Source organism: Brachyistius frenatus, unplaced genomic scaffold (genome assembly GCF_029030835.1).
Source record: "Brachyistius frenatus isolate BFR_SWC_R1_liver_20210118 unplaced genomic scaffold, ASM2903083v1 Contig_9, whole genome shotgun sequence".
Taxonomy (NCBI): domain Eukaryota; kingdom Metazoa; phylum Chordata; class Actinopteri; family Embiotocidae; genus Brachyistius; species Brachyistius frenatus.
In genome coordinates, this window is record NW_027210608.1 from 6,145,706 (window position 1) to 6,168,448 (window position 22,743).

Below are 22,743 nucleotides of genomic sequence, written 5' to 3' on the forward strand. Positions count from 1 at the left end.
TGTGTGTGTGTGTGTGTGTGTGTGTGTGTGTGTGTGTGTGTGTGCGCGCGCGCGCGCGTATAGGTGCATGTATGTGTGTGTGGTTTTTGAATTAAATCAGGAGTGAGAGGCTATGAGATGGATGTGACCGGTGTGAAGGAGGACGACAGCAGAACCGCCTCAACGCTGACATTGAGCGGACATTCTCGTTTCCTACTGTGTCTTCAATAGCAGGAATGAGAGTGAAGCGAGAACGTAGCAGAGATCACATCTGTGAAAACATGTTACAAAAGCCACCTGTTCCAGTTTTCCCGTCGCAATATATGTTGCATGTGGCCTCGTCAAAAAGCATCAACACATGTGCATGTGTCAATGAGGCAGAGAGACGGTGATAGAGACGTCTCCCTCGCTTTAAAAACATAAAAAATAGTAAAAACCAACTCACTCTTCTCCTCGAGCAAAATAACAAAGGTGGCATACAGAGAGCACATTACATTTTACAAATACATTCACATGTAAATGATGATGATGGTAAAAAAAAAAAAAGAAGCCTAATTAAACCAATTAACCTTTCTCATTAGACTGCTGAGGTGAATGTCAATATTTCCGAATTCCTGCAGGCTTTCCCAAACCATTTCAATCAAACAGCTGATTTCGTAACCAAGAAAAGTGTCTCCTACCAGCAAATACGGCTTTATTTAACACGTTGTAGTGTTTATTACAAGCTTTACAGTTGTCTATATATATTTGGTATTTGTTGTTTCCTTTTTGTGGTAGCATAATATTAATGCATTTTTTCCCTCAAACTGTGTTACATTTTGCATAATGCCAAGGAAAATATTTAAAGAGAGTACGGAGAATAGCATTTCAAAATAAGAAATTCTTGTTTGGTTACAGCTAACATTATCATAAAGTTTCTGTGTTGAAAAATTGTACTTGTGAATTGTACTGGTGAAAGGTGAAAGGTACTGCTTTGCTGTAACGGGCTTCCTTTTGTCGACGTTGAAGGGCATGCATGTCAAAACTGGCAGAATTGCACATATTTTCCAGCAGCTATTACAAAATATCTGTAGAGGCTGGGGGCAAGCCTGATGAGTTTTCACAGTGTTACTCAGCCTGAAAGCTGGGTAGCGAAGAGGTCACGGGTGGAATTATCTGCTTGCACAAGGGGAAGGGAAAAAAAAAAATGCTGCAATCTGATAGCTGTGGGGCCAAAGACTGGGGCATAGATAGAGGGGACGGACAAAGACAGAGAAAGAGTTGGGGCAGAGTCAAGGGCAGGAGAGAACGAGAGAAGACTGAAATAAAGAGAGGGAGAGCAAAGAAAGACAAGATGGAAACTTTTTATGTAGCACACTGAAGGGTTGAACTTAGCATAGAGAAGTTCCCAAAGAGATGCCTGAAAATGTTCCTTACACAGTAAGACCTTGTTGCTAGGAAACAATTGGACATATTTTTGACCCTGTGGCTTGGTATGTCACCTTCCGGCTGTAAATGTTACCATGAAAAATTGCAGAGGATATCATCACAAGCCCGGGCAGAGCACTGTCAGCTTTTGCAACATTTGAGAGTGTGATCTGCATGGTGCCCGATGGATCTGCCATGGAATTTTCATCACGGGCCTGGGGACACTGATGGAGCCCTGGGAAAAGACTAATATGATTATGTTTTGACAGAGCGGAGGTGGAAGCCCAGCCAGTCGCCATTGTTCCATCACAGCATGGGCAAAGTGTCTTCTCCGAACACCTCCACCCCCCACCCCCTTCTTTGCATTAACGTCTGCTAATGTGCGCTCTCGCTTATCAGCTGTTATTCGCCACTCATGCAGATGCATCCCCCCTACACACACACACACACACACACACACACACACACACACACACACACACACACACACACACACACACACACACACACACACACACACACACACACACACACACGCCCCATGCACACATACACACTCGGGGACATACAGTAGATGCACAGTGTGATCCTGTAATGTAATCAAAAGCAGTCTGTGTGCAGGCATCAAGGCACACACTAGAGCAAACACTGAGGTACAAGTAGCTCGGAACACATGCACTCCAATTTACACACATGCAGACACTAACACACACTCAGCGGCCCTGGCAACCCGTCAGGCAGTCTGTCAGTGTTACAGGTCGTGTGTTTACATGAGTGTATCATGCTGTGTAATGGCTGGAAGTGGCAGGGGTTAATCATCAACGCCTCCTGTAAAACTTGCTACGCAACATTCAGTGCAAGTTTGTCTGAAGTGAATCAGATGCTTTCTGCTACGATGACCAAGCATGTGTGTCAGCCTCTGTGTACTCATTGAGAAACTTTGTTCCCTTGGCACGGCAGGAAAACACAGATGGCCAGTTTGTTGCCATGACAAACATTTGGTGTGATAGGGGTTGTGGTGATTTCGGATAGTCCGCCCAGTGTCTCCCCGAGTTTACAGTGGTTTGGAGAAAGACTCGTATAAAAGTTGGGATGGCTTGAGATTGAAAATCTTGAGGCAGCCGTGTGATTGGCTGCAAGTTCTTCTTCCTGCCGGGTCCTCCGGTGAGTTTTTAGTAAAAGCAGGAACACGTTTCGGTGCGAGCTCTTTACTCAGTCCTCCCTTCCTTAGTTTTGTTTAAAGTCTGTTGACATCCCCCTGTGTCTCCACACTTACTCAGCTTTGTAGCCATGGCAGTGGTGTGGATCTATGGATGGCCATGGCCGAGTGGATGGCTGGTCCACCACTTTGATCCTAACTGAAATATCGTATTTACTCTTGAGTTGATTGACATGACATTTAGTTCCGATGTTCATGGTCCCTAGAAGACTAATCTCGAGTGACACCAGCAGATATTTACATATTTGTTGATTTTTTTTTTTTTTTTGGTGTGCGTGGGTGAAATGTCTGTATTGTGGACAGGTCACCCCAAAAGTTGGTACAACTGCTGCTGGTGCCCAGTGAATTAACTTTGGTGATTCCTTGACATTTCATTAAGCACCATTAGCAATTTTTCACTTATCACAGTCAACTTTAATCTAGTCAAGTTTATGCATAGACATTTATTATTCCAACATGATTTAATGACTCCAGTGATGCGATGACTTTTCCTCTCCCATCATGAAGCTGACATTTGTGGTTTTGAGTTTAATTTCTTGAAAATGATTGAATGGGTCGCCTTGTAATTAGGTACAGACATTCATGTCCTTAGGAAAAAAAAATGCATAATTATGGTGATCCCCTTACTTTTCAACAGGTCAGATGGAAAGTGACTGAAATTGTTGTGTAAAGAATAAAAAAATGGGGATGGAGAAAGAGGTTTGAACCTTCTTCCTCACCAGCTAGACACAGCTAGACAATACACAAAGTTGACGTAAACACTTGATGTCCATTTTCAGAATATTATGGAAACTTTAGAAATTATTAGTATTTATGTAGGAGGGTGGATTAATGATTTCTGAGACTCCTCCTGTTGCATGCAAACGACGTACAGCCTTGTTATGCAGCATTGCTGGACAATCTTTACATGTTTTTCAATCTGATTTGAATCAGGTATGTGGTTATTTCCACATGGAGGAAGAGTGTTACAGAAAGCAGTGAAAGACTGACTTATGAGCAACTGCATGCATTTAGTTGTTTAAATGCTTTACCTTTATTTGTTACATTTCACTGAGCACAAACATTACAAGATATTAGTGGAAGTGTTTTACAGTCTACCACGTGGTTAATGTAACTACATACTCCATTTTTTTAACCCAGTTATATCATTTGGGAGTTGGAGTGTCCCTGTTTTCTGTTACCTTCCTGCTTTTTTTCCTGCCTCTGGTTGCCTTCTTTCTCTGCTCTCTCCTTTGATCCACCCCCACTCTCTACTTCTCAGTCAGGGCTACAGGCAAAGTGGCTGGGACAGCCAGCCTGTTTTGTTCTCTCTTCTAACAGCCCTTTGGGGTCAGAGGTTAGAGGCCCTCAGACAGTGCTCCCTGCTGCCCCCTGGTGCACAGCAATACCTACAGAAGGAAGGTTCCCTGGTTTGTGTGAGTGTGGAGGCTGTGAAAATTGGAGCCCTGCCAAGAGTCAACCTGGAGAGAGAAATAATCGAGCCCAGCCTGGTTACATCCCCAAATTTCTTCTAATTAGGACATTCGATGGTATTTAAAGAGTCTGAATAAGTTTTTAATTAAACCAGAGAAATTAAAATGGTACCTTTTAAAAGCCCTAAAATGGCTTTAGTACACACTGAGTGCAGAAGTTTCGTTCACATATGATTCTGGACTTACTCAAACTGGTTTTAAAGTAAACCAAGGGAATCAATTGTTTAAACAGTTGCTGCGAATGGGCTAATTGGTGGTCAGTTCTGTTTGTTTTGTATTTAAGCTTCAGCCGCCAATTACCCTATAGGCCCCCCTTGTGACTCGACCAAGTTGGTTTGGCAACCCATGTAATAAATTGTGCTTAATATGTTTTCAAATGCAGTGTATGTGGAGTCTAATGGAAATGTAGCAAAGGACAGATAAGTGATTCTGCTTTGATAACTCGATAATCTCTGTACCTGCAGGTCTGTCTAAGTTCCATCAGGAGCCGTCATCCCAAACAGTGCCTAGAGGGGGCGCTGCCCGCTTTGAGTGCCAGATTGAGGGAGTACCCACACCAGGTATTACCTGGGAGAAGGACAAAGTGGCTGTCCCTGAGGAGACAAGGTAACCACACTTTGCATCTTGTTGTGGTCCTTCAGCCTCTTATTGTATTTTAAATATTCTCATAAAGTGCATTCATGAGTGAGCAGTGTACTAGATTTTATATACTGAATTTCTTGCAAATTCACCTTTGTGAGTATGATTAAAGGACTGTAACTCAGCATTTGGAGCATTTGGAGTCAAGCTGAGTGTTGCCCTCCATATGCATACTCGGGTTTCAGATCATGCCGAAGCTGTTTAATTCAACAATGACAGATATTTTGTCACTGTCAGTTTGCAGTTTATTTGGGGAAACTTTCATGCTGAGTTCCACAAACTGCCACAAATTAAAGTGCACGCCACACTGAAATAACCTTGTTTATCAAACTTATTTATATGTGTGCTCCTTTATTTCGTAGTGCTCTCACTGAGACAAACACGTTGCTTTCGATTTTCAAGGTGAAAATACAGCCAAAGTCCTCTTGTATAAATATTACTGCTGATAGAAGTATGAAATCCAATTACTTATAAAGGCTTAATAATAGTCCCCATTTGGAAACTTTAACCATCAAATTATACCAGAATTACATTAAGAACTGACTGGGTGATCACATTCACATTTTTAAAAAAATGTATTTTCAATAAAAATGGAACAAGATCTTTCACATGCCCTGCAAAATAATTGAAAATAATCTTTTGGTCATCTCTTTGTCATTTGAATTACCCTTCTGTATTCATTAAACATACAAAACATACATGTACATGCAAATTATTACAATGCTGCCTTAACATAACCTTGTCACGTCTCTATCGAGTCCTCTGGTACATACTGTATGCAATTATAAGTCAATTCAATGCAAGTAAGAATTAGTTATAAAATCTTTGATCAAGTGTGTGGCATTCTTTTGTATTGTAATATTAAAGTAATTTTGTAGGTTTGCTGTGAAGTAAACAAGTCTGACAGCTCAACTATTTTCAAATTTGATTTTCAGGGTTTCAACTATAAGAACGACACTGAAGAATCTCCTTTAGCTTGCAACAAACAACACAGCAAAGAGAACATATTTCAGAGTGTAAAGCTGTATAGACATCAGAAGTCTTTCTCTGTCAGTTTTCTTGCAAATATTCTCATTTACTGAGCCACTTAACAATATTGACACTTCACTGTGGCTCTACTGGCCCTAGAATTTGTTTCTAGCTGTATTGTGCAGGGCCGAGCATTAATGGCTGCTGGAGCCTGCATGACCTGCAAACAGCTTGCTGCTTATAAGGTCTTATTGGTGAGATGTGGTTCTGCTACCTCAGGCGCCGTTAATGGCCTCTCACAAAAATCAGCCAAAGGTTTGGCTGATACATCGCTCGCTTTTCTTTCTCTCTCTGTTCTCTCCTGCTTTAATGTGCTTTTTTCCTCTCTATTAAACCCTCTGCCATCTTCGGCTCTTTCTCTTTATTAATAACCCCTTTCCATCTCTATTTCTGTTATTCTTCTTACGCTCTCATTAGGTCTTTCTTTTCGTATTCTTTGTAATTTTCGCATCCACTGCCTGTCTTTATCCTCACTGTCTCTTTTTTCCTCATGTCCTCTGCACTTCCTTTGCCCTTCCTCCCTCCTGAACTGGCTACCACTGCTCACATTTTGGTTGGATTAATAGGCTATGATAAAGGCAATAAGATGGTATTACATTGCTTGGGCCCCCAGGGGTCTGGCTTGCAGACCACAATTAATATGTCTGGAACATGAAGTAGGGATATGTGGAAAAGCAGATATGGGTAAAATGTTCAATACAAATCCAATTTGTGCACACATATTCATAATATACACAAATCCTTTTTTTTTTATACCTTGCCTTTTTTCAATTCTGTGATTCTATGAAGTTCAAGATCTTCCTGTCTCTGTCTAGAAAGCAAATTTAACCTATCTTTGTAGTGTCCTCTGCTCAATAAAGAGGGATGGAGCCAGCAGGATCCCAGCAGACTTCATCAGCTGGATGCCTCATGTTGCAGGGCACTAAGCCTTTTATTCAGTTGTTTTTTTCTCTAATTCTCCTTCTTAATATCTCTCCCTCTGCTTCCTCCCCTCTGTGTTACCCTGTGTGCAACAGGTTTATTTCCCTTCCTAACGGGGTGCTCCAGATTCTGGAGGTGACCAAGGAGGATGAAGGCGTCTACCGCTGTGTCGCGTCCAATTCTGCGAGGAAGGACATCAGTCATGAGGCCGGGCTCGCTGTCACCACAGGTGAGGTCTGCCACAGTGCTTTACAGTGTTTGAATAGGCAGCCAGACACCACAGAGAGCTGCAGGCCCAAACTCTAATGTCGCTTTTAGGACATGCTTGAAAAGCATTAGATACATCTAGTGCTTTTTCACTTGTGTAGTGTTTGAGTTGTGTGTGGGTTTTTAGTGACTATTTCTCATCAAATAAAAAAAACAAAAGTTATTTCTGGCAGATATTTTCCACATGCTACTATCACAGCAGCAGGTTGTTGTAATACTTGCTTTGAATAATTACTTGTTTTTCCTACAAAAAAAAAATCTACTTAATCTTCTTTACTTAAAAATCCAGAAACTATGAATATGCACAAAGTTTTCAATTCAAAGGTTTAACTACTTGACATCTTTCAAGTGTCCACATTATGTTTGTGTAAGTTGCATATGCATACCGGGCCGTGGAGATCTTGATGGTGCACGTCTCAAGGTGATCGCAGAGAAACTTTTCACATTCAGCAGATGAATTTCAAAACAGCCCTTTAGTGTCGAACTGTGCCAACATCACTGCACAGTGAAGGTCATCTAAGGCTAAAGATACATTATAATGGCCAATTGATTTACATATCAGAAAGAACAGTGGATATGCTCTCGTTGAGATTACATCAATAAATTATGTTTTTACTCTGATTATTTCAGCACTATGGTCACTTCAGCTTGAATAGCTGATACTGTACACATACAGTGGCTGCTAGTTTCTGTGTTAATTTCCTTACAATTTAAAAATGCTGTAAAGTAGAAATGAAAATGAGTTTTAAGTGCATCAAACCACAGAAGAATGGGTTGTTTACTACCCATCCGAATTTGAATGAAAAAAAAACACCTACAAGTGTGTTAAATTAGGCTTTGAAATCGTGAGAAAATCATCAGTCTTCTCTGCTCTGAGACTGGGGGGGCATGTCGCCTGAAAGAGCTGAAGTTCTGCCCCCTCACTGGAAGGTGTTCAGTGTTCTGTATGAGAGTCCTGTGGCTGCAGGTCTTTTCCCCACTAAGCGGTCCGTCTGACATCCAACCTCTCGGGTGACTTTATGCATGATGTCACACTGGCACTCTGTCTCTCTGGTGGTTGGAGCAGCCTGCTTTGTGAAAACCGAATAGAATTAAAACTGCATCAGTGATATGCAGGCCCTCACACGCTGCATGCAAAGGTCAGCATATTCCCGCTTGCAGTTTTAATTTTTTTCTCGATCTTGTTCCTTATTCTTCTTGGAAAAAAAAGAAGCCTTTTTTTGACGGCTTTAACATCTTCAGAAACTCATGAAAGTTGGTGCCTGACGCATGTGCAAAGTTTCATGAGGTTTAGGACATCGTTTGACCTTAAACATCAACTTCCTGTGTCACGGCAAAACATCAAACTTAGCCGCATCACCCTGGCTATACTATATACTATACATTTTTGGAGTATGACCTTTTTCTGAACTGACATGCATGCCTCAAGTTACTTCTCGCTGTGAGGCAACTGCTCTAACCAGTGCACAATGAAAAAAAAAAAAGTCTCTTTTGGACTTTTTTTTGGTTTGAGTTTCGTTGTTGACCTTTGGTTTGGTATTGGTGCTATTAGTCCTGTGTGGCTTACCCTTAGAGGGACTCACCCTCCATGAACCATGAGTGTTACCTCGGCGGGGCTCGAACCTGTGTCTTCATGAGGTCGTTTCCAGCTCAGAGTCAGTGTCGTAGACTGCTGGATTATCTTCGGTGCCGGAGGTCATGTCGCGGCAGGAGAAAGTGGTTCATGGAGTTCACTCAGAGCTTCCAATGACTCAACTAACAGTCTGGTTAACTCAACAGGTAAAAGATTCTCCTCCACCAAGGTTGCTATTAATGGTTCAGATTCCACCTCGGCCTGTTGATGGTGATTCAACTTTTTGGTGAAGTTGAAACGTTTGGAGAAATTGAAAAAGTTTTGCATACACTACACATTACAGGAAGATATTTAATATCACTGCAGACCCCTTGAAAACACGTATATCTACCATCCAAAGAATGTCTGCGGCAATTTTGGTCGCTTTTGAATAAATATTTGTGGACGGTGGAGTTATAGGTTGAAGTGAGCCAAAAAATTGCCACAATGCTGTCATTCTCCTGGGAAGATTGGTGGCTCAGTGGTTAGCACTGCTGCCTCTCAGTCACAAGCGTTGGGGTTTGAATCTCCCCTTTGTCATGACTTAAAAAAAAAAAAGCATAAGTCATTTTTTGAACATGTCGTAGCATGACTTTTGGGTCACTTTTTGGCCGCCACGCAACGGGCACACCAATCAATGAAAACAAATTATGTTGATAACTTTTAATTCCAAACATGTTCAGAGTGCACAGACTAAATTTCAAGTCTGTGTTTTGGCATGTGTGTTACCTTGGCGGGGCTCAAACCTGTGCCTTCATGAGTTTGTTTCTAGCTCAGGGTCAGTGTCGTAGACTGGATAATTTGCCGGTGGGCAAATAGTGGCAGGAGAAAGTGGTTCATGGAGTTCACTCAGAGCTTCCAGCGACTCAACCGACAGTCTGGTTTAACTCAACAGATAAAATATTCTATTTCACCAAGGTATCTATTAATGGTTCAAATTCCACCTTGGCCTGTTGATGATTACATTTTTAGTGAAATTGAAACAGTTGGAGAAATTGAAAAAGTTTTAGGGGTTCGATTCCCCCCTTCTGTAATGACTTTTTTTTTAAATCATACTATAGTATGTCATCAAAATTATGAAGAAAAAAAGTCATACTACAGCAAAAAGTGACCTAAAAGTAATTTTTGGGTCACTTTTTGGACGTGCTATATTGTGACTTTTATATCATATTTTGGACAACATGACTTTTCTTTGAATATTTTGGACGACATACTTTGGATATTTTGGATGACTTTTTGGAGTATGACCTTTTTCTGAACTGACATGCATGACTCAAGTTACTTCTCACTGTGAGGTATCTGCTCTAACACCACTGTGTCATACTATATCATGTTGTCCGAAATATGAAAGAAAGAAGTAACTTTTGGACTTTTTTTTTTTTTTAATTGTTGCTGACCTTTGGTTTGGTATTAGTATGACTGCACGTACAAACCCAAACTTGTCTGGCTTACCCTTAGAGGGATTCGCTCTCCGTGAACCGTGTGGCTTACCGAGGGGACTCGCCCTCAGTAAACCATGAACCTTGTGTGTTACCTCGGCGGGTAAACCATGAACCATGTGTGTTACCTCGGTGGGTAAACCATGAACCATGTGTGTTACCTTGGCTCGAACCCATCTTCATGAGGTCGTTTCCAGCTTGGAGTCAAACTGGAAGGCTAACTCGACCTTATCTAAATTTAAAGAGATACAAATTACCACTCATTTTGAAACTACAACAAAAAGAAGAAATCAAATTCAAAACTGTTCATGACTTTAGGTATTTCAATAAACAATCATTAAATGTTACCTTATGGTTTATTTATGCTCCAATCATTGAATTTCTAAGCCATAAGTAATGCTGAGTACTTTGAGCACAGTATTTGCCTATTCTTACTCATTGTATTTGCATACACCCACCTGTCTTTGATCACAATCCCAGGTTGACCCTAAAATACTGCCATCAGTGGATTACATGTTGCAGTGAGTCAGTAAAGAACTTTGTGAGGTGTGATTTTTAGCTTTTAGCAGGCCACACTAAAGCTACATGGTATTATCTTCCTCCGACGCCAGCTAGAGATCAATGTTAATTGGCCTCTTTGTGAATATCTTTGTGTCCTTTTTGTGTCACAGCTTTTAAAAAGAAAGAGAAAGAGACCGCGAGGTAAGGCCAAAGCAAGTAAATCAGTTACAGCAACATTTTAAGTTGGATATTAAAGGATCATTTTGAAAATTAGTGGCAGAAGTCTTTAAATACATTCAGATACACAAGCCTTTCATACCTGCAATGACACAAAGGCTAATGTTTCCAGGCTATTTTCCGTCAGTGGCCTCGCTGCTGTCACTCCAGGAGGACACTACTTAAGACTCCATCATATGAGTCGTTACATGAAGCAGACGTCAGATGTAATGCCATCAATTCACTCGCTTTCACTTCTATAAATAGAATATCTTAACACCTGCAGCCACACATTGACAGCTTGAAGTTGAGGTCACCAAGTCACATACCTGACTTGAGAAGATTTAGAAAATGTGAACACTCACTTGCTTTAAAACTCACAGTTTATACTTTCTTCCTTTTCTTTTCTCTTTACTTTCACTTTCTTTATGATTTTTTTAATCCTTTACGCCGCACCCACACCGATCACATCCACACATTAGTCCCATCAAGGCACACTCTGCAGTGCAGCCCTCGCAAAGGCTGACTGACCCACTTAAAGCCTTGTGCATAACCAAGGTTTGCTGTATCTCAATGATTAATTTATAATGTGTTTACAGAATGCCAGGCCTCTTTCCTGAGATCATTAGCATTATGAGCTGCTGAGGGTTGAGCAGAATCACAGGGAAGTGCAGCCCACTCACACCAGCGGTACCTTGGGGACTGAAATACACTTAAGAAATGGTCGTCCCTCGAACCCATAAACAATACTCTTTGAGCAGCATCCTTTATCACTGAAGAGGAGAGGCAACCTCAGCCCAATAATTGTGGCTGTTCTATAAACTGGCTTTATACTTTTTTTTCTTTCACAAGAGCATTTATTTTTTCTTTTGTGTGTTCTCGTTCTCGCGCCCCAAACCTGTTTTCTTTATTTATGTATTTTCTCTGTTTAACCATCTCCTCACAGCCAGTACTTTGGTTTAAGGTTCAGTTCTCGATTTTCTACTTTATTGCAGTACTACCTGTAAATAATATTTTGTGCTGTATGTGCTTCCATCCAGTTTACCAGCAAAGGCCCTCAAGTTAAAACCTCTCTAATCAAGGCTTCCTATTAGATTCAGGTCATATCCACTTTCACCATCTTATAACAATTGGTTAAGACTCAAACAGATGGAAGCTGCGGAGACTGTTTTGATGCTGAAGTAGTATGTCTCTGACTCACTGACAATTCCTTTGAAGACATCATCAAAAGCTCTCTGAATCCTGACCAGTCTTCCAGCAAAACTAAAAATAGGATGCAGTGCACAGATTTTGCAATACATGACAATTATGATTTTACATTAGCTAGTTGCCAGTCTGCTAGAAAAATGCTGGCACAGGTAGGACATAACATTTGCTGTGACTAGACTAGCAACATGTCCAAAATCAGAGTTTCTTCTTAATAATTGCCACTTTGTTTCACTTCATTAGCAAATAGTAAAGTATTTGAAAAATATGTAAACGTCGGCAGAGAATCTGAAGTGTGGGCTCTGGGTAATAGCATTACTCATTCAGTCGGTTCAGCTCTAATTTGTCTATTTACTGGTCCATAATACCGAAGCATACACTTGTTCTGCCCTTTTAGGCTCCACTGAAGCACTGAACAGAGTTGTGATTGTGGCTCCACCTCAGAATGCTACAGTGGTGCTCGGCCATCCCGCCGTGATGGAGTGTATGGCACAAGGTCAACCCAAACCGCTGGTGTCCTGGAGCAGACAAGGTAATAGTCCCAAATGTTCTTACTGCCTCTTTTTTCTCTCTCTGCTTTGCAGCCGTTGTGTTTTTTCTCTCTTATTGCATCTGTCACATTTTCATTATCTGCCTTTTCACCTCTCACACACACTAACATCAGCACGTCAGGATCAGATCTGCTCTACCTGTAGCTGTAAAGTTGTTGTTTCACTGATAATAGCAGTCTCTTCTCAACTACTCTATTGTGTACTGAGTCATGCTTTACATAGGATGATTTATCACATTGATTCATTCACACCTCATCAGATTTAACATGTAAACACATGGACCCACTCCCCTAACACACACACACACACACACACACACACACACACACACACACACACACACACACACACACACACACACACACACACACACACACACACACACACACACACACACACACACACACACACACACTTGTGCAATCTTCCTGGGAATGATGTCATGTGAACGAATTGGCATTCCTTCACCATGCTGATTCAGCAACATCTCAGCAGTTTTTCTTTGGAGTCTCGAGCTGCATCTGAAATGATCCTCTAATTCACAATAATCATTCAACAAGGAAGTTTTGTATAATGCTAGATACACTTTTTTCAGTTTTCAACATCTGTGTTTCTCTAGTCAGGTCAGTTAAATTCTAAAATGATAATTGGTGTTTGATAAGTGACCGCATCTTGTTCACTGTTTCATGTAGTTTTTGAGAGATTTGTAGGTGATGACAATTTTCTGTAGGAAATCCTCTCTCTACAAAATGGCCGACAAACTAAATAGGGGTCTATATAGTGAATAGTGAATGACTTCACACAGCTTAGGAGTGTGCCACTGCAGATGTTTCAGTGAACCCAGACTGAGAAGTCACAGAGCCACCTGTTGGTCAGTTTCTGTGATTACAGGTCACATCTCCTGCTTTTTAAAGCACTGTCTCTCTCTTTTGTGCTGTTTCTCAGGCAACTGAAAGCCTGAGAAATTATCTCCACTTTTCTCAAGGCCAATCTCCTTCTTTTTTTTTTTTCCTCCCCATTTGTATGTCCTTTGTTGTTCTCTGTTACTTTTTCCTTTGATCAGATGGAAAGCCCATTTCCACGGACGTGGTCGTCCTCGCAACGAACTTGGTGATTAGAGATACCAGGCGTCACCATGCCGGCGTCTACGTCTGCCGGGCCAACAAGCCCAGGACCAGAGAGTTTGTTATTGCTGCTGCTGAGCTGCATGTCCCTGGTAAGACCTTTCTGAAAGTAGAGTCTCTATCTCCAGCTTTAAAGTAATTGAAGGTCTAATGTAATGGAAAGTGTTGAATGTCCTAATGGTCAGTCCTGGCAATGCATACAAGTTTGTTTCTTTAATAATCTTGAAAGTCATTTGTTTTCATTAAATCAGAGTTTAATGCCAGCTGGAATTCTGGGAGCTATAACTACCTACAGGGTGCCCCTGTAACATAGGGGTTAAGAAGCTGACCATAAACTGTAACATTACTTGTTGAGCCCTGCTGTCCTCCGTCTCTCTCTCTCCTTTTTTTCCTATTATCCCTCTGCTATTTTAATGAATAAATCAGACATGAACCACAATCTTAAAATGTTTTACCCAACTAAAATCAAACCATGGCACCAGTCTACATGCTGAAATGACCCACAAACTAACACTAGGGTGCTGTTTTATATGTTGGGTAGGTTGTGCTGGTGGAACCAGTCACATCTGACTAGATACAGTCATTTAAAAAAATGGCACTAACAGGAACATACAAAAAATAGGGTGGTTGATATTAAAAATATAAAATTATTTCACTTATCTGTCATAACAAGACATAACAAGAGATCCTTTACAATAGAAAACAAGATTATAGGTTGGAAAATTGACTTAATATTTCACTGTCTCTTTATCTAAATCAGTCACAACCGCTACTCAGTGCAGATCAATGTTCTTGAAATTGATGAGCATCTAAAATACATTTCCCTTTTTCAAGGAACAATTCTCCATGTCGAAGCCACTTTATTAATTAAAGAAATACTACTCGGAGGAAAAATATTTTTTTTTAATATCTTCTGTGCCTTTGGAGGAGCTTCAAGTGACATCACTTGAGTAATGTTAGTTTGGTCTGTTAACATAAAGCCGTTACCAGCTGGTAGGTTTGAACTTTGTAATATATTGCATTTATATGAAAAATAAGATGTAAAGAAAGGCGTGATTTTGTGTCATGAGGTGAAGTGTCCAATTTAAGTGAAAGTCTGATGTCTTTTCCCACAATACATTTATTTTGACCATCACAAAATCTTTCGAGTATCCATAAAATGTTATCGTGGAGAAGTCAACGTTTTGCTTTCTACTCCCAACAGCCCCTCCATTGATTCTTCAGCCCCCAGAGACGGTGTCCCTCTCGCGGGGAAACACAGCCAGGTTTCTGTGCAACAGCTCTGGCGAGCCTCCTTCGGTGTTGCGCTGGCTGAAGAACGGCCAGCCGATCAAGTCCTTGAGACGGGTGAAGACCCAAAGCCCTGGAGTTCTGCTCATCAATCAGCTGGCTCTGGAAGACGCGGGCTACTACCAGTGCATAGCAGACAATGGACTCGGCACAGCCTGTGCCACTGCCAAGCTGACAGTCATTGTGAGGGAGGGTCTGCCGAGCTCTCCTCGTCATCTGTCTGCCACACCCTACTCCAGCACAACTGCCCTGCTCACCTGGGAGAAACCGGAGTACAACTCGGACCAAATCATCGGCTACTCTGTGCACTGCCAGCGCGCTGTTGGTGTGTCTCTTTCATAAGTCTGTGTGTGTTTGAGTCTGGACATATGGTGAGCATGTCCACATTTTTAGTAAACATATTTGATTTGAATATTTTCATCCTTCCCAGGCTCCGATAATGTGGAGTATCAGTTTGCGATGAACAATGACACCACAGAGTATCTCGTCAAAGAGCTTCTCCCCCATACTGCCTACACTTTCTTTGTGGTGGCTTACTCTCCCATGGGTGCCAGTCGCCCATCCCTGCCTGTTACTGTAGAGATGCTGGAGGACGGTGAGTAATTAAACTAATACACAGGCCAAATAAGGCTCATAGAGCCAACATTACAAGCCTGCCAGCCTTGTAACTTTCATTAGCTCCTGAATCATCACTATCAGTGGAGTCATTAAAAAGTAATATTAGACTGATTCAGCTGAGCATTTCTTCTTCCATCTGTTCTTTAAAATCTGATTGACATTATATATTATAATTTATTTTGGAGTCACCACATAAATGCTGTCCCCCTGGCTAATTCTGGCTAATAAAACACAGTGCACACTTTTAAAGCTTTACTAAATATGAGTTACCTATAGACGCGTTGTGTTTTACTATTGTACTGTAACTGTGTATAACTATATGATAGGCTTTGAATGTGCATCATCAGACAACTCAGTATGTTCTTTTACTCCTCCCTTTAGTACCGAGTGCACCTCCTCAGTTGTCTATAGCCAGCACTTCCCCCACAGACATCAGGCTGATGTGGCATCCATTGTCATCGCAGCACAGTCGTGGAGCAGTTACCCGCTACCGCATTGAGTACAGCACTCTGGATCAGGGTGAGTAACCCCTGCTGGCCATAACTGACAACAAGTGAAAAACATTTTTTGTGACATACAGAATCAAATTTGGTATCGACAGTCTACCTTACTGTACCCCAATTTTTGCCACTGTTACATTGTTTGCACAGCGCCACTTTGGTTTATGTCGTTATTTTTGTGATTTTTAAAAAAAAATTTTTTTTTTACTGTTTACCTTTTATTGTTTTATCTTATTTTTTTTTCTTTCTTAAGTAATACTGTATCATTTTTACACCTGGGGTGGGAGTTTAGGGGGCGCACTGGGAAAACTTTTACTGCCATCGTTCTGTTCATAATTGTATTTCATTTCAGAAAATAATTCATGATGTATTAAGAGTACAGAGGCTTAGAAACTAGTATGACAGGATTTATATAATTCTTAAAATACAAACGTCTACTTGCAGAGCAGAATGGTCTATTCTGAAAACCCCTCTCCAGAATGCACAGGAATATCAAGCTCACACTTTAATGGAGCTTATTTTCACAACAGGTTGTCCCTGAGAGATAGTAATATACATGAATTACTGCAGAAACAGCAGTTTGTGATATGAATTATTTGTTGAATCATCAACTCCAAGAAAAAAACATAGCTTTGCATTTTGTTTAAAAAAAGCCTGCAGAACATCAGGAAAAATGTGATACTCCATTAGTACATGTAATGTATATGTGTGTTTTGTGTGTTTCCACAGTAGACACTGTGTTCTCAGTGGAGGTGGGGGGGAATGAGACTCAGTTCACGCTGAGAGAGCTGCAGCCCAATCAGGCATACCGACTGAGGATAGCAGCTGGAACAGTCGTTGGCTTTGGGGTTTCCTCTGAGTGGGCCCAGCACCAAACATTAGCCCACTACAACCACAGCGACCACAGCATGGGTAAAGAACACACCACAGCGGACTCACTTCCTCCCTGATCCTAAAATTCCTGTTTAGTTTTATACAGAGTTCTCATTGGTTGTGTAGTAATGACATGAGAGCTGTAACCCAGACAGGGAAAGGAGCATGTTACTGCAGAGCTTGAAAGCTTTTCACATGATAGGATTCAGGTCATTTACAATTTAAAGTTATGTCATGAGTGTCTGTTGTAAAACAAAGTGCAGGTTCACTTGGTACTAGGCGCAAAAGACACAAGGCTCTCAGCTGCTTTGCACGATGAGCATCACTTAATTTTTCTTTACCTGTGTGTCAATTAAAATTGTTTTGCTTTTGAAATAAATTTTGCTCCCCCGACTTGTGATATGCTTCCTTACACCACAGCGCTCTTATTTCTTCATTCTCAAATATAACAGATTCATAGACCTTTTTTTTTTTTACCTATAAAGATTTTGATTCGACACTCATGTGAAACATTTCACATTAATGATTCCATAAATGATTGCAATGCAATGCTGCAGCAAATGATGCTACTAGATACATGAGTGGTTGCCAGGTCAGTTTCATTCTTTTCACCCATAACATTACTCTTGTACACTTAAATACAGGCATGCTTCGGATAGACATAAAAATTAATGCGAACTTGTTACTAGACGCTGTGTAGCGGCAGTATGGTGGGGACGTAATCAGTGATCTTTTCCATAAGGAACAGGTCAAAATATAGCTGGAGTGAAAGTCTGCTGCTTAGGGTAATTTTTCATTTCACAATCTTTTTCAGTGATCTTTGCTCCGACTGAGCTGAAGGTCGGAGCCAGAGTGAACAGGCTCAATGTGACATGGCATCCATCACCCAATCACACACTGGTCTCTGGGTACAAGCTGTCCTGTCGGGAGGTGGAGGCTGACGAATCGGCCAATGGATTAAGATCCAGACAGACCCACACCATCAGGCTCCGTAAGAAGGCTCGGTATCATCTCCTCACAGGGTTGGGTAAGTTGTTGATAAAGGCAGTGTTTTCTAACCTTGCATCTATCTACATTTGAATAAATCCTTTAAAAAAATGTTTTTCAAAATTTGTGCTTATTTTTTCACTTAAAGATTGACTACTTGTTTGATTCAGAGCAGGGGAAATGCTGTTTTACCTCCGTCTTTGGCAGATAGTGTTGTGAAACCACTAGTTTACAAAATTAGGAGCACAAATGGGAAGAAATGTTTCAGGAACTGAATCATTCAACATTTAAAAAAAGCTGTCAGGTTAAAGAATTTGGTTGCACGTAGCAGCACATCTGCTGTTTGTGGTTTTCAGCATGAAGGTTCACCCTCTAAACAGACACTGACTTTGGTAGGAAAATCATTCTACCTCCCTCTGTCCCTGTATGCTTGTGTTTGTGTCAGACCCTGACCAGCAGTATGAGGTGAGGGTCTGGGCATTCAACAAACAGATAGATGGAGCAGCGGCAGTGTGGAAGGGGAGGACAGACAAGGCCCATGACAAAGGTAAGATTTATTTCTCAATGTGTGCATTTATGAATGAAAAAATAAATTAATCATATGTTTACGTCTGGACCTCCATTACTTGTATAGGGTGATAAATAATAAGAAATGATATACATGTTACAAGATTCAAATGAAGTAACGTGTATTGTGTGTTAAAGCGCTGCCACTGCCCATGCGCCCTCCTCCATTGCCCCCAAGCAGCATCCAAGCCACGGCCAACAGCTCCACCTCCATCTGGCTGCGCTGGGAGAAGCCGCGGTTCAGCAACGTACGCATCATCAACTACACAGTGCGCTGCAGCCCAGCAGGAACCACCAACGCCTCCCTGGTTTCCTATCACACCAGGTCAGAGCAGCAGGCTAAATATCTGAAATGTAATTATGTCGGTGATATAGAAGACATACTGGCCCTGGATGGCACAAAATTCAATAAAGTATATGGTCAACATTTGTAACAGTATTGCATCCTGTACAACTCCTTTTGTATCAGTGTTTTCATCACAAAGCCCTTTTAATAGTTTTCTTCTGTGACGATCTGAGTCTGGACTCTGCTGAAATATACATCTTCAGAAGGAACATATCACTTCTAGAGATGTAATGTTATATAAATAAACATTGTTTTCTTTCCCTGTTTTGTTGTGTCCACTCTCAATCAGTAAACATCCGAACTCATCAAATTGCTCCACTACTTGATGGCTTTTAATACATTCGTTTTTTCTTACTTTCGTCTGTAAGAGTCTCTCAGCCTCATATTTTTACATAAAAACAATGCATTTTTTTTTTCTTATCAGACTTTCATTATATTTTGAATAGCTTGAGCAGCTCCATTATTATCCACCATTTATGCAGCAATCAAAGTGAAGTGTCTAAGAGGCGCTGCATTAATCTTACCCTCTTCACTTACACTGGGACTACGACTTTATTTCAGGAAATACACTCTAATCCGTCACCCTCTTGTTGTCACTATTCTTGGCAGAGTATATCATTTTGCTCGCATAATACAGCAAATGATTGTCAAGCAGCATGGTTGTAATAAGAGGGAACAATATGTGATATACAGTACATATTGTTGCAGAATGTAATATATATACAAACAAATGTAATAAAGTAAATAATGTTTTCTATCAGCTCAGAAAATGAAACTCTGTTTGTGTGTTTCAGTTCTGCTCAGGAGATACTGCTCGGGGCACTGAAGCCCTTCACCCGCTATGAGCTGGCTGTGCAGTCTAATGGAGTGGATGTGGTTGGACCCTTCAGTGGTACTGTGGAAGAGTCCACTCTGTCTGACCGTGAGTCTCCACCAAGCCTGGAGAGTCTCCTGCAGCTTTTATTATACTGCTGATTAAAAGTAATCAGCAGCATACCTACAATAGGTGTGAACGTTCTGACACACTTTTAGTTAGTGAATTCATAGTTAGTGAAGTGCTTTTTCAATCACTTGATGTTGATAAATATAAACGCTACTTCACTTCACATCCGTTGCAGTTCCTTTGAGCAAGTCACTGAACCTAAACGGCTTAGGAAGATCTACATTTTGCCAAAGAAGTGGCGTTGTACTGAATGACTATGAGGTGTAGATGTGTGTAAATATGTGGGAATGCGTTTCTTGAAGAGAAGGAGGAGGATTCAGGGTCAGTGAGCATTTTCTTTTTCAAGGTTAGAAAATAATATTTCTGGTGCTTTCAAATTCATTCAGCTGAAAATACAGCTAAGAGGCCAAACTTACTACTCTTAAATTAACAGTTGCTCTTAAAATATGCCAAACATTTGTATGGTTCCTGCTAAAATACATTTCCTGATGCCTCTTATAAATAATTAATTTGCTCTTGTTCTTGGAGTGCACATTCATGTTTGTAGAAGGTTTTGGTGGTTTAGCTGCACTTAGAGGCTAATTATGCAAGTTTTATTTAATAATGTCAATCTTGCTCTCCAGCTAGTGAGGTAAAGGTGCTTTCTGAGGTTTACAGATGCTGCGGCATATGCACATGAGGGTGTGCTTGAGTGTGTCTGTTTATTTGAGTGAGTGTGTGCTCACTCATGTGAAAATCAGTGTGTTGGCTGGCCAGTGGCCAGTGAACATGGGAATTAGTGGTTGGCAACGGTGGCTGATAACTGGCTGTAATGAAACACCCTGGCGAAGTAGTGGCTCTCGTGTTGGCCAGTGACTGTCTTGTCACTTAGGTGAGGGTATTTGGGTTCTTTTAAGGACATTATTACCACCAGTCATGCTCTTCACTACGAGGTGTCATCACCTGAGCCCTCGCCCGGTCCCCCATTACCAAGCTCGTCTCCTCTCTCCTGTACCCAGGTGGCAGGGACATGAGGACACAGATGGTTGTCACACAACATGTCGAATCCCCACCAAGACAATATACGTTCCCCAGCTGTGAGGCCTCATTTCTGGGCCTCTAATTACTGACCCGCTCCTCCTTTCCCCTTCAGGGCCCTCCACACCTCCGGAGGAGCTGCAGCTGAGTGCCCTGGACTCGTCCTCTGTGCTGGTGAGCTGGCGCCCTCCACTGGAGCCTAACGGTATCATCATCAGCTACAGGATTTTGTACAGTGGCAACCTCAGCCAGTCTGAGAACTTCTGGAAAAACCTTTCTCAAGATGGTGGGTGATCTCTGGCATGAAACAACATGGAAAACATGCTCAATGACATTTGATTTAAATATTCACTTTTGTCTTGATGATACATTTCAACACACCCCTTACAAGATCTTGAATTCAACTTGTGGAACTGCTGAAGCTATATAACCAACGATGTATCTTGACACAGTTTCTCTCGCTGTATTTCTCAGGGACCATTACCAGTGTGGAGGTCCAGGGTTTGTCCAGTGGCACTCATTACTTTTTTAAGTTGGGAGCATCTACTGAAGTCGGGCCAGGACCTTACTCACCTATAAAGGATGTTCACACTCCCCTTCAGCAGTATGGTACGTGTCACATAGAACTTATATAAGTTATTATAATAATAAAGAGAGAAGTCATAGTAGTTTTTAGAACACTAATAGCAGTAATATTCAATATTTTCAGTAAACTTCACATTGAAATAATAAAGCACATGTCACAATTTATCAAATCTAACCAACAGAGACTAAACCAGCTTTTAAAGAGCAACAAAACACCATATGTGTCTGGCAATATTGAAAAGCACAACGGTCGAAAAATAGTGAATGAAAATTAGCAACACAAGGAGGGAGGAAGAGGAAAATTGCTGTCTCAAAGTTAGGAGGGTGCAAGGATTCAAAATGCTTGATTCAAAATAGATAGCACTGACCACTTCATTTGGGACAAAGGCATTTCTATTATAGAAATACACTTGGAGAAGAAAATAACTTTATTTCTGTAATTATTTTGTCTATTGATTAACTGAAATGCTTTAATGATGGCATTTTTTTATTTGTATACCTAACATTTCAGATGTATCTTTTACTTGCAGACAGTAGAAAACAAGAAATTATCAATCGTTTGCTTTCTAATTTTTGTCACAAGCACACATACTGTCCACTCCTAACAGTATCCACACACATACAGTATAAATACATGGTCTTTCCAATTAATGTGTGTTATTTGTGCCTGTCAGCAGAGAAAGTGTAGCTCTGCAGGACATTGTTATTTCTGTTTTCCTATTCTGCACATTAAAGTGAGGATATCAAAGGGGTGGCCCCATCAGCCACACAGCAATGTGCAGTGTACAAACAGAATTTGCTGCGAAAAGCACTTTCTTTATTTTCATGTCACTTTGTGTTTAACCATTATGCACTCTTTAATTCCATTAGTTAGCATTTTAGTTTTACCTGTAATTATTAAATGCCCATTTTGACTTTAAACACAGGCAGTGTCTTTAAACAGAGAGCCATTAATTGCACAGTGAACTATTACGTATTTAGGCATTTTATTTCTCTCACATGTACAGTACGTGACAGGATTACGGTGTACGTGCAATCCAGCAACCAGTATTACTTTCACACAGGACTTTTCTCAGTGCAAGAAGCAGCAAAATTCAGTGTTTTTTGTTGTTGTTTTTTTCGTTTTTTTTTTTTTTAAAGCAAAACTCTTCATAAAAAGGCAGAGTAACAGGTTTATTTTGTTCACATTGAGTGTAATAGTGTTGCCAGTATGCAGTGTGAATACAACTGAGGTGGCTGGTGGGTGGGTGAGAGCTCCTGCCATCTGTTTCCTCTACTCTCCTAATCCAGATTGCCAAAAATACCCAGCATAAATGAATATCAATGAAGGTCTGCTCTCCCGCGTCAAATGTTGTCTTGTGTCTCTTGGCTACTGTAACCTTGTATTACACAAAGAAATTATCACTTTCTATCAGTCACTTTTATGTCAGACAGT

At 40.9% G+C, this 22,743-nt stretch overlaps 1 protein-coding gene across 1 annotated transcript in view; it reads left to right on the forward strand.

Annotated features, from left to right (window-relative positions):
• Positions 1–22,743, forward strand: part of igdcc4 (immunoglobulin superfamily, DCC subclass, member 4) — a 49,350-nt gene that overhangs the window by 20,969 nt on the left and 5,638 nt on the right. Inside the window, exons 3-16 of the mRNA XM_069690488.1 lie at positions 4,542–4,683; positions 6,762–6,895; positions 12,305–12,439; positions 13,522–13,674; positions 14,787–15,197; positions 15,303–15,467; positions 15,872–16,009; positions 16,720–16,902; positions 17,678–17,890; positions 18,296–18,397; positions 18,556–18,742; positions 19,558–19,685; positions 20,839–21,009; positions 21,198–21,332. Coding sequence (XP_069546589.1) covers positions 4,542–4,683; positions 6,762–6,895; positions 12,305–12,439; positions 13,522–13,674; positions 14,787–15,197; positions 15,303–15,467; positions 15,872–16,009; positions 16,720–16,902; positions 17,678–17,890; positions 18,296–18,397; positions 18,556–18,742; positions 19,558–19,685; positions 20,839–21,009; positions 21,198–21,332 — 2,397 coding nt within the window. The remainder of the gene's footprint in view (positions 1–4,541; positions 4,684–6,761; positions 6,896–12,304; positions 12,440–13,521; positions 13,675–14,786; positions 15,198–15,302; positions 15,468–15,871; positions 16,010–16,719; positions 16,903–17,677; positions 17,891–18,295; positions 18,398–18,555; positions 18,743–19,557; positions 19,686–20,838; positions 21,010–21,197; positions 21,333–22,743) is intronic.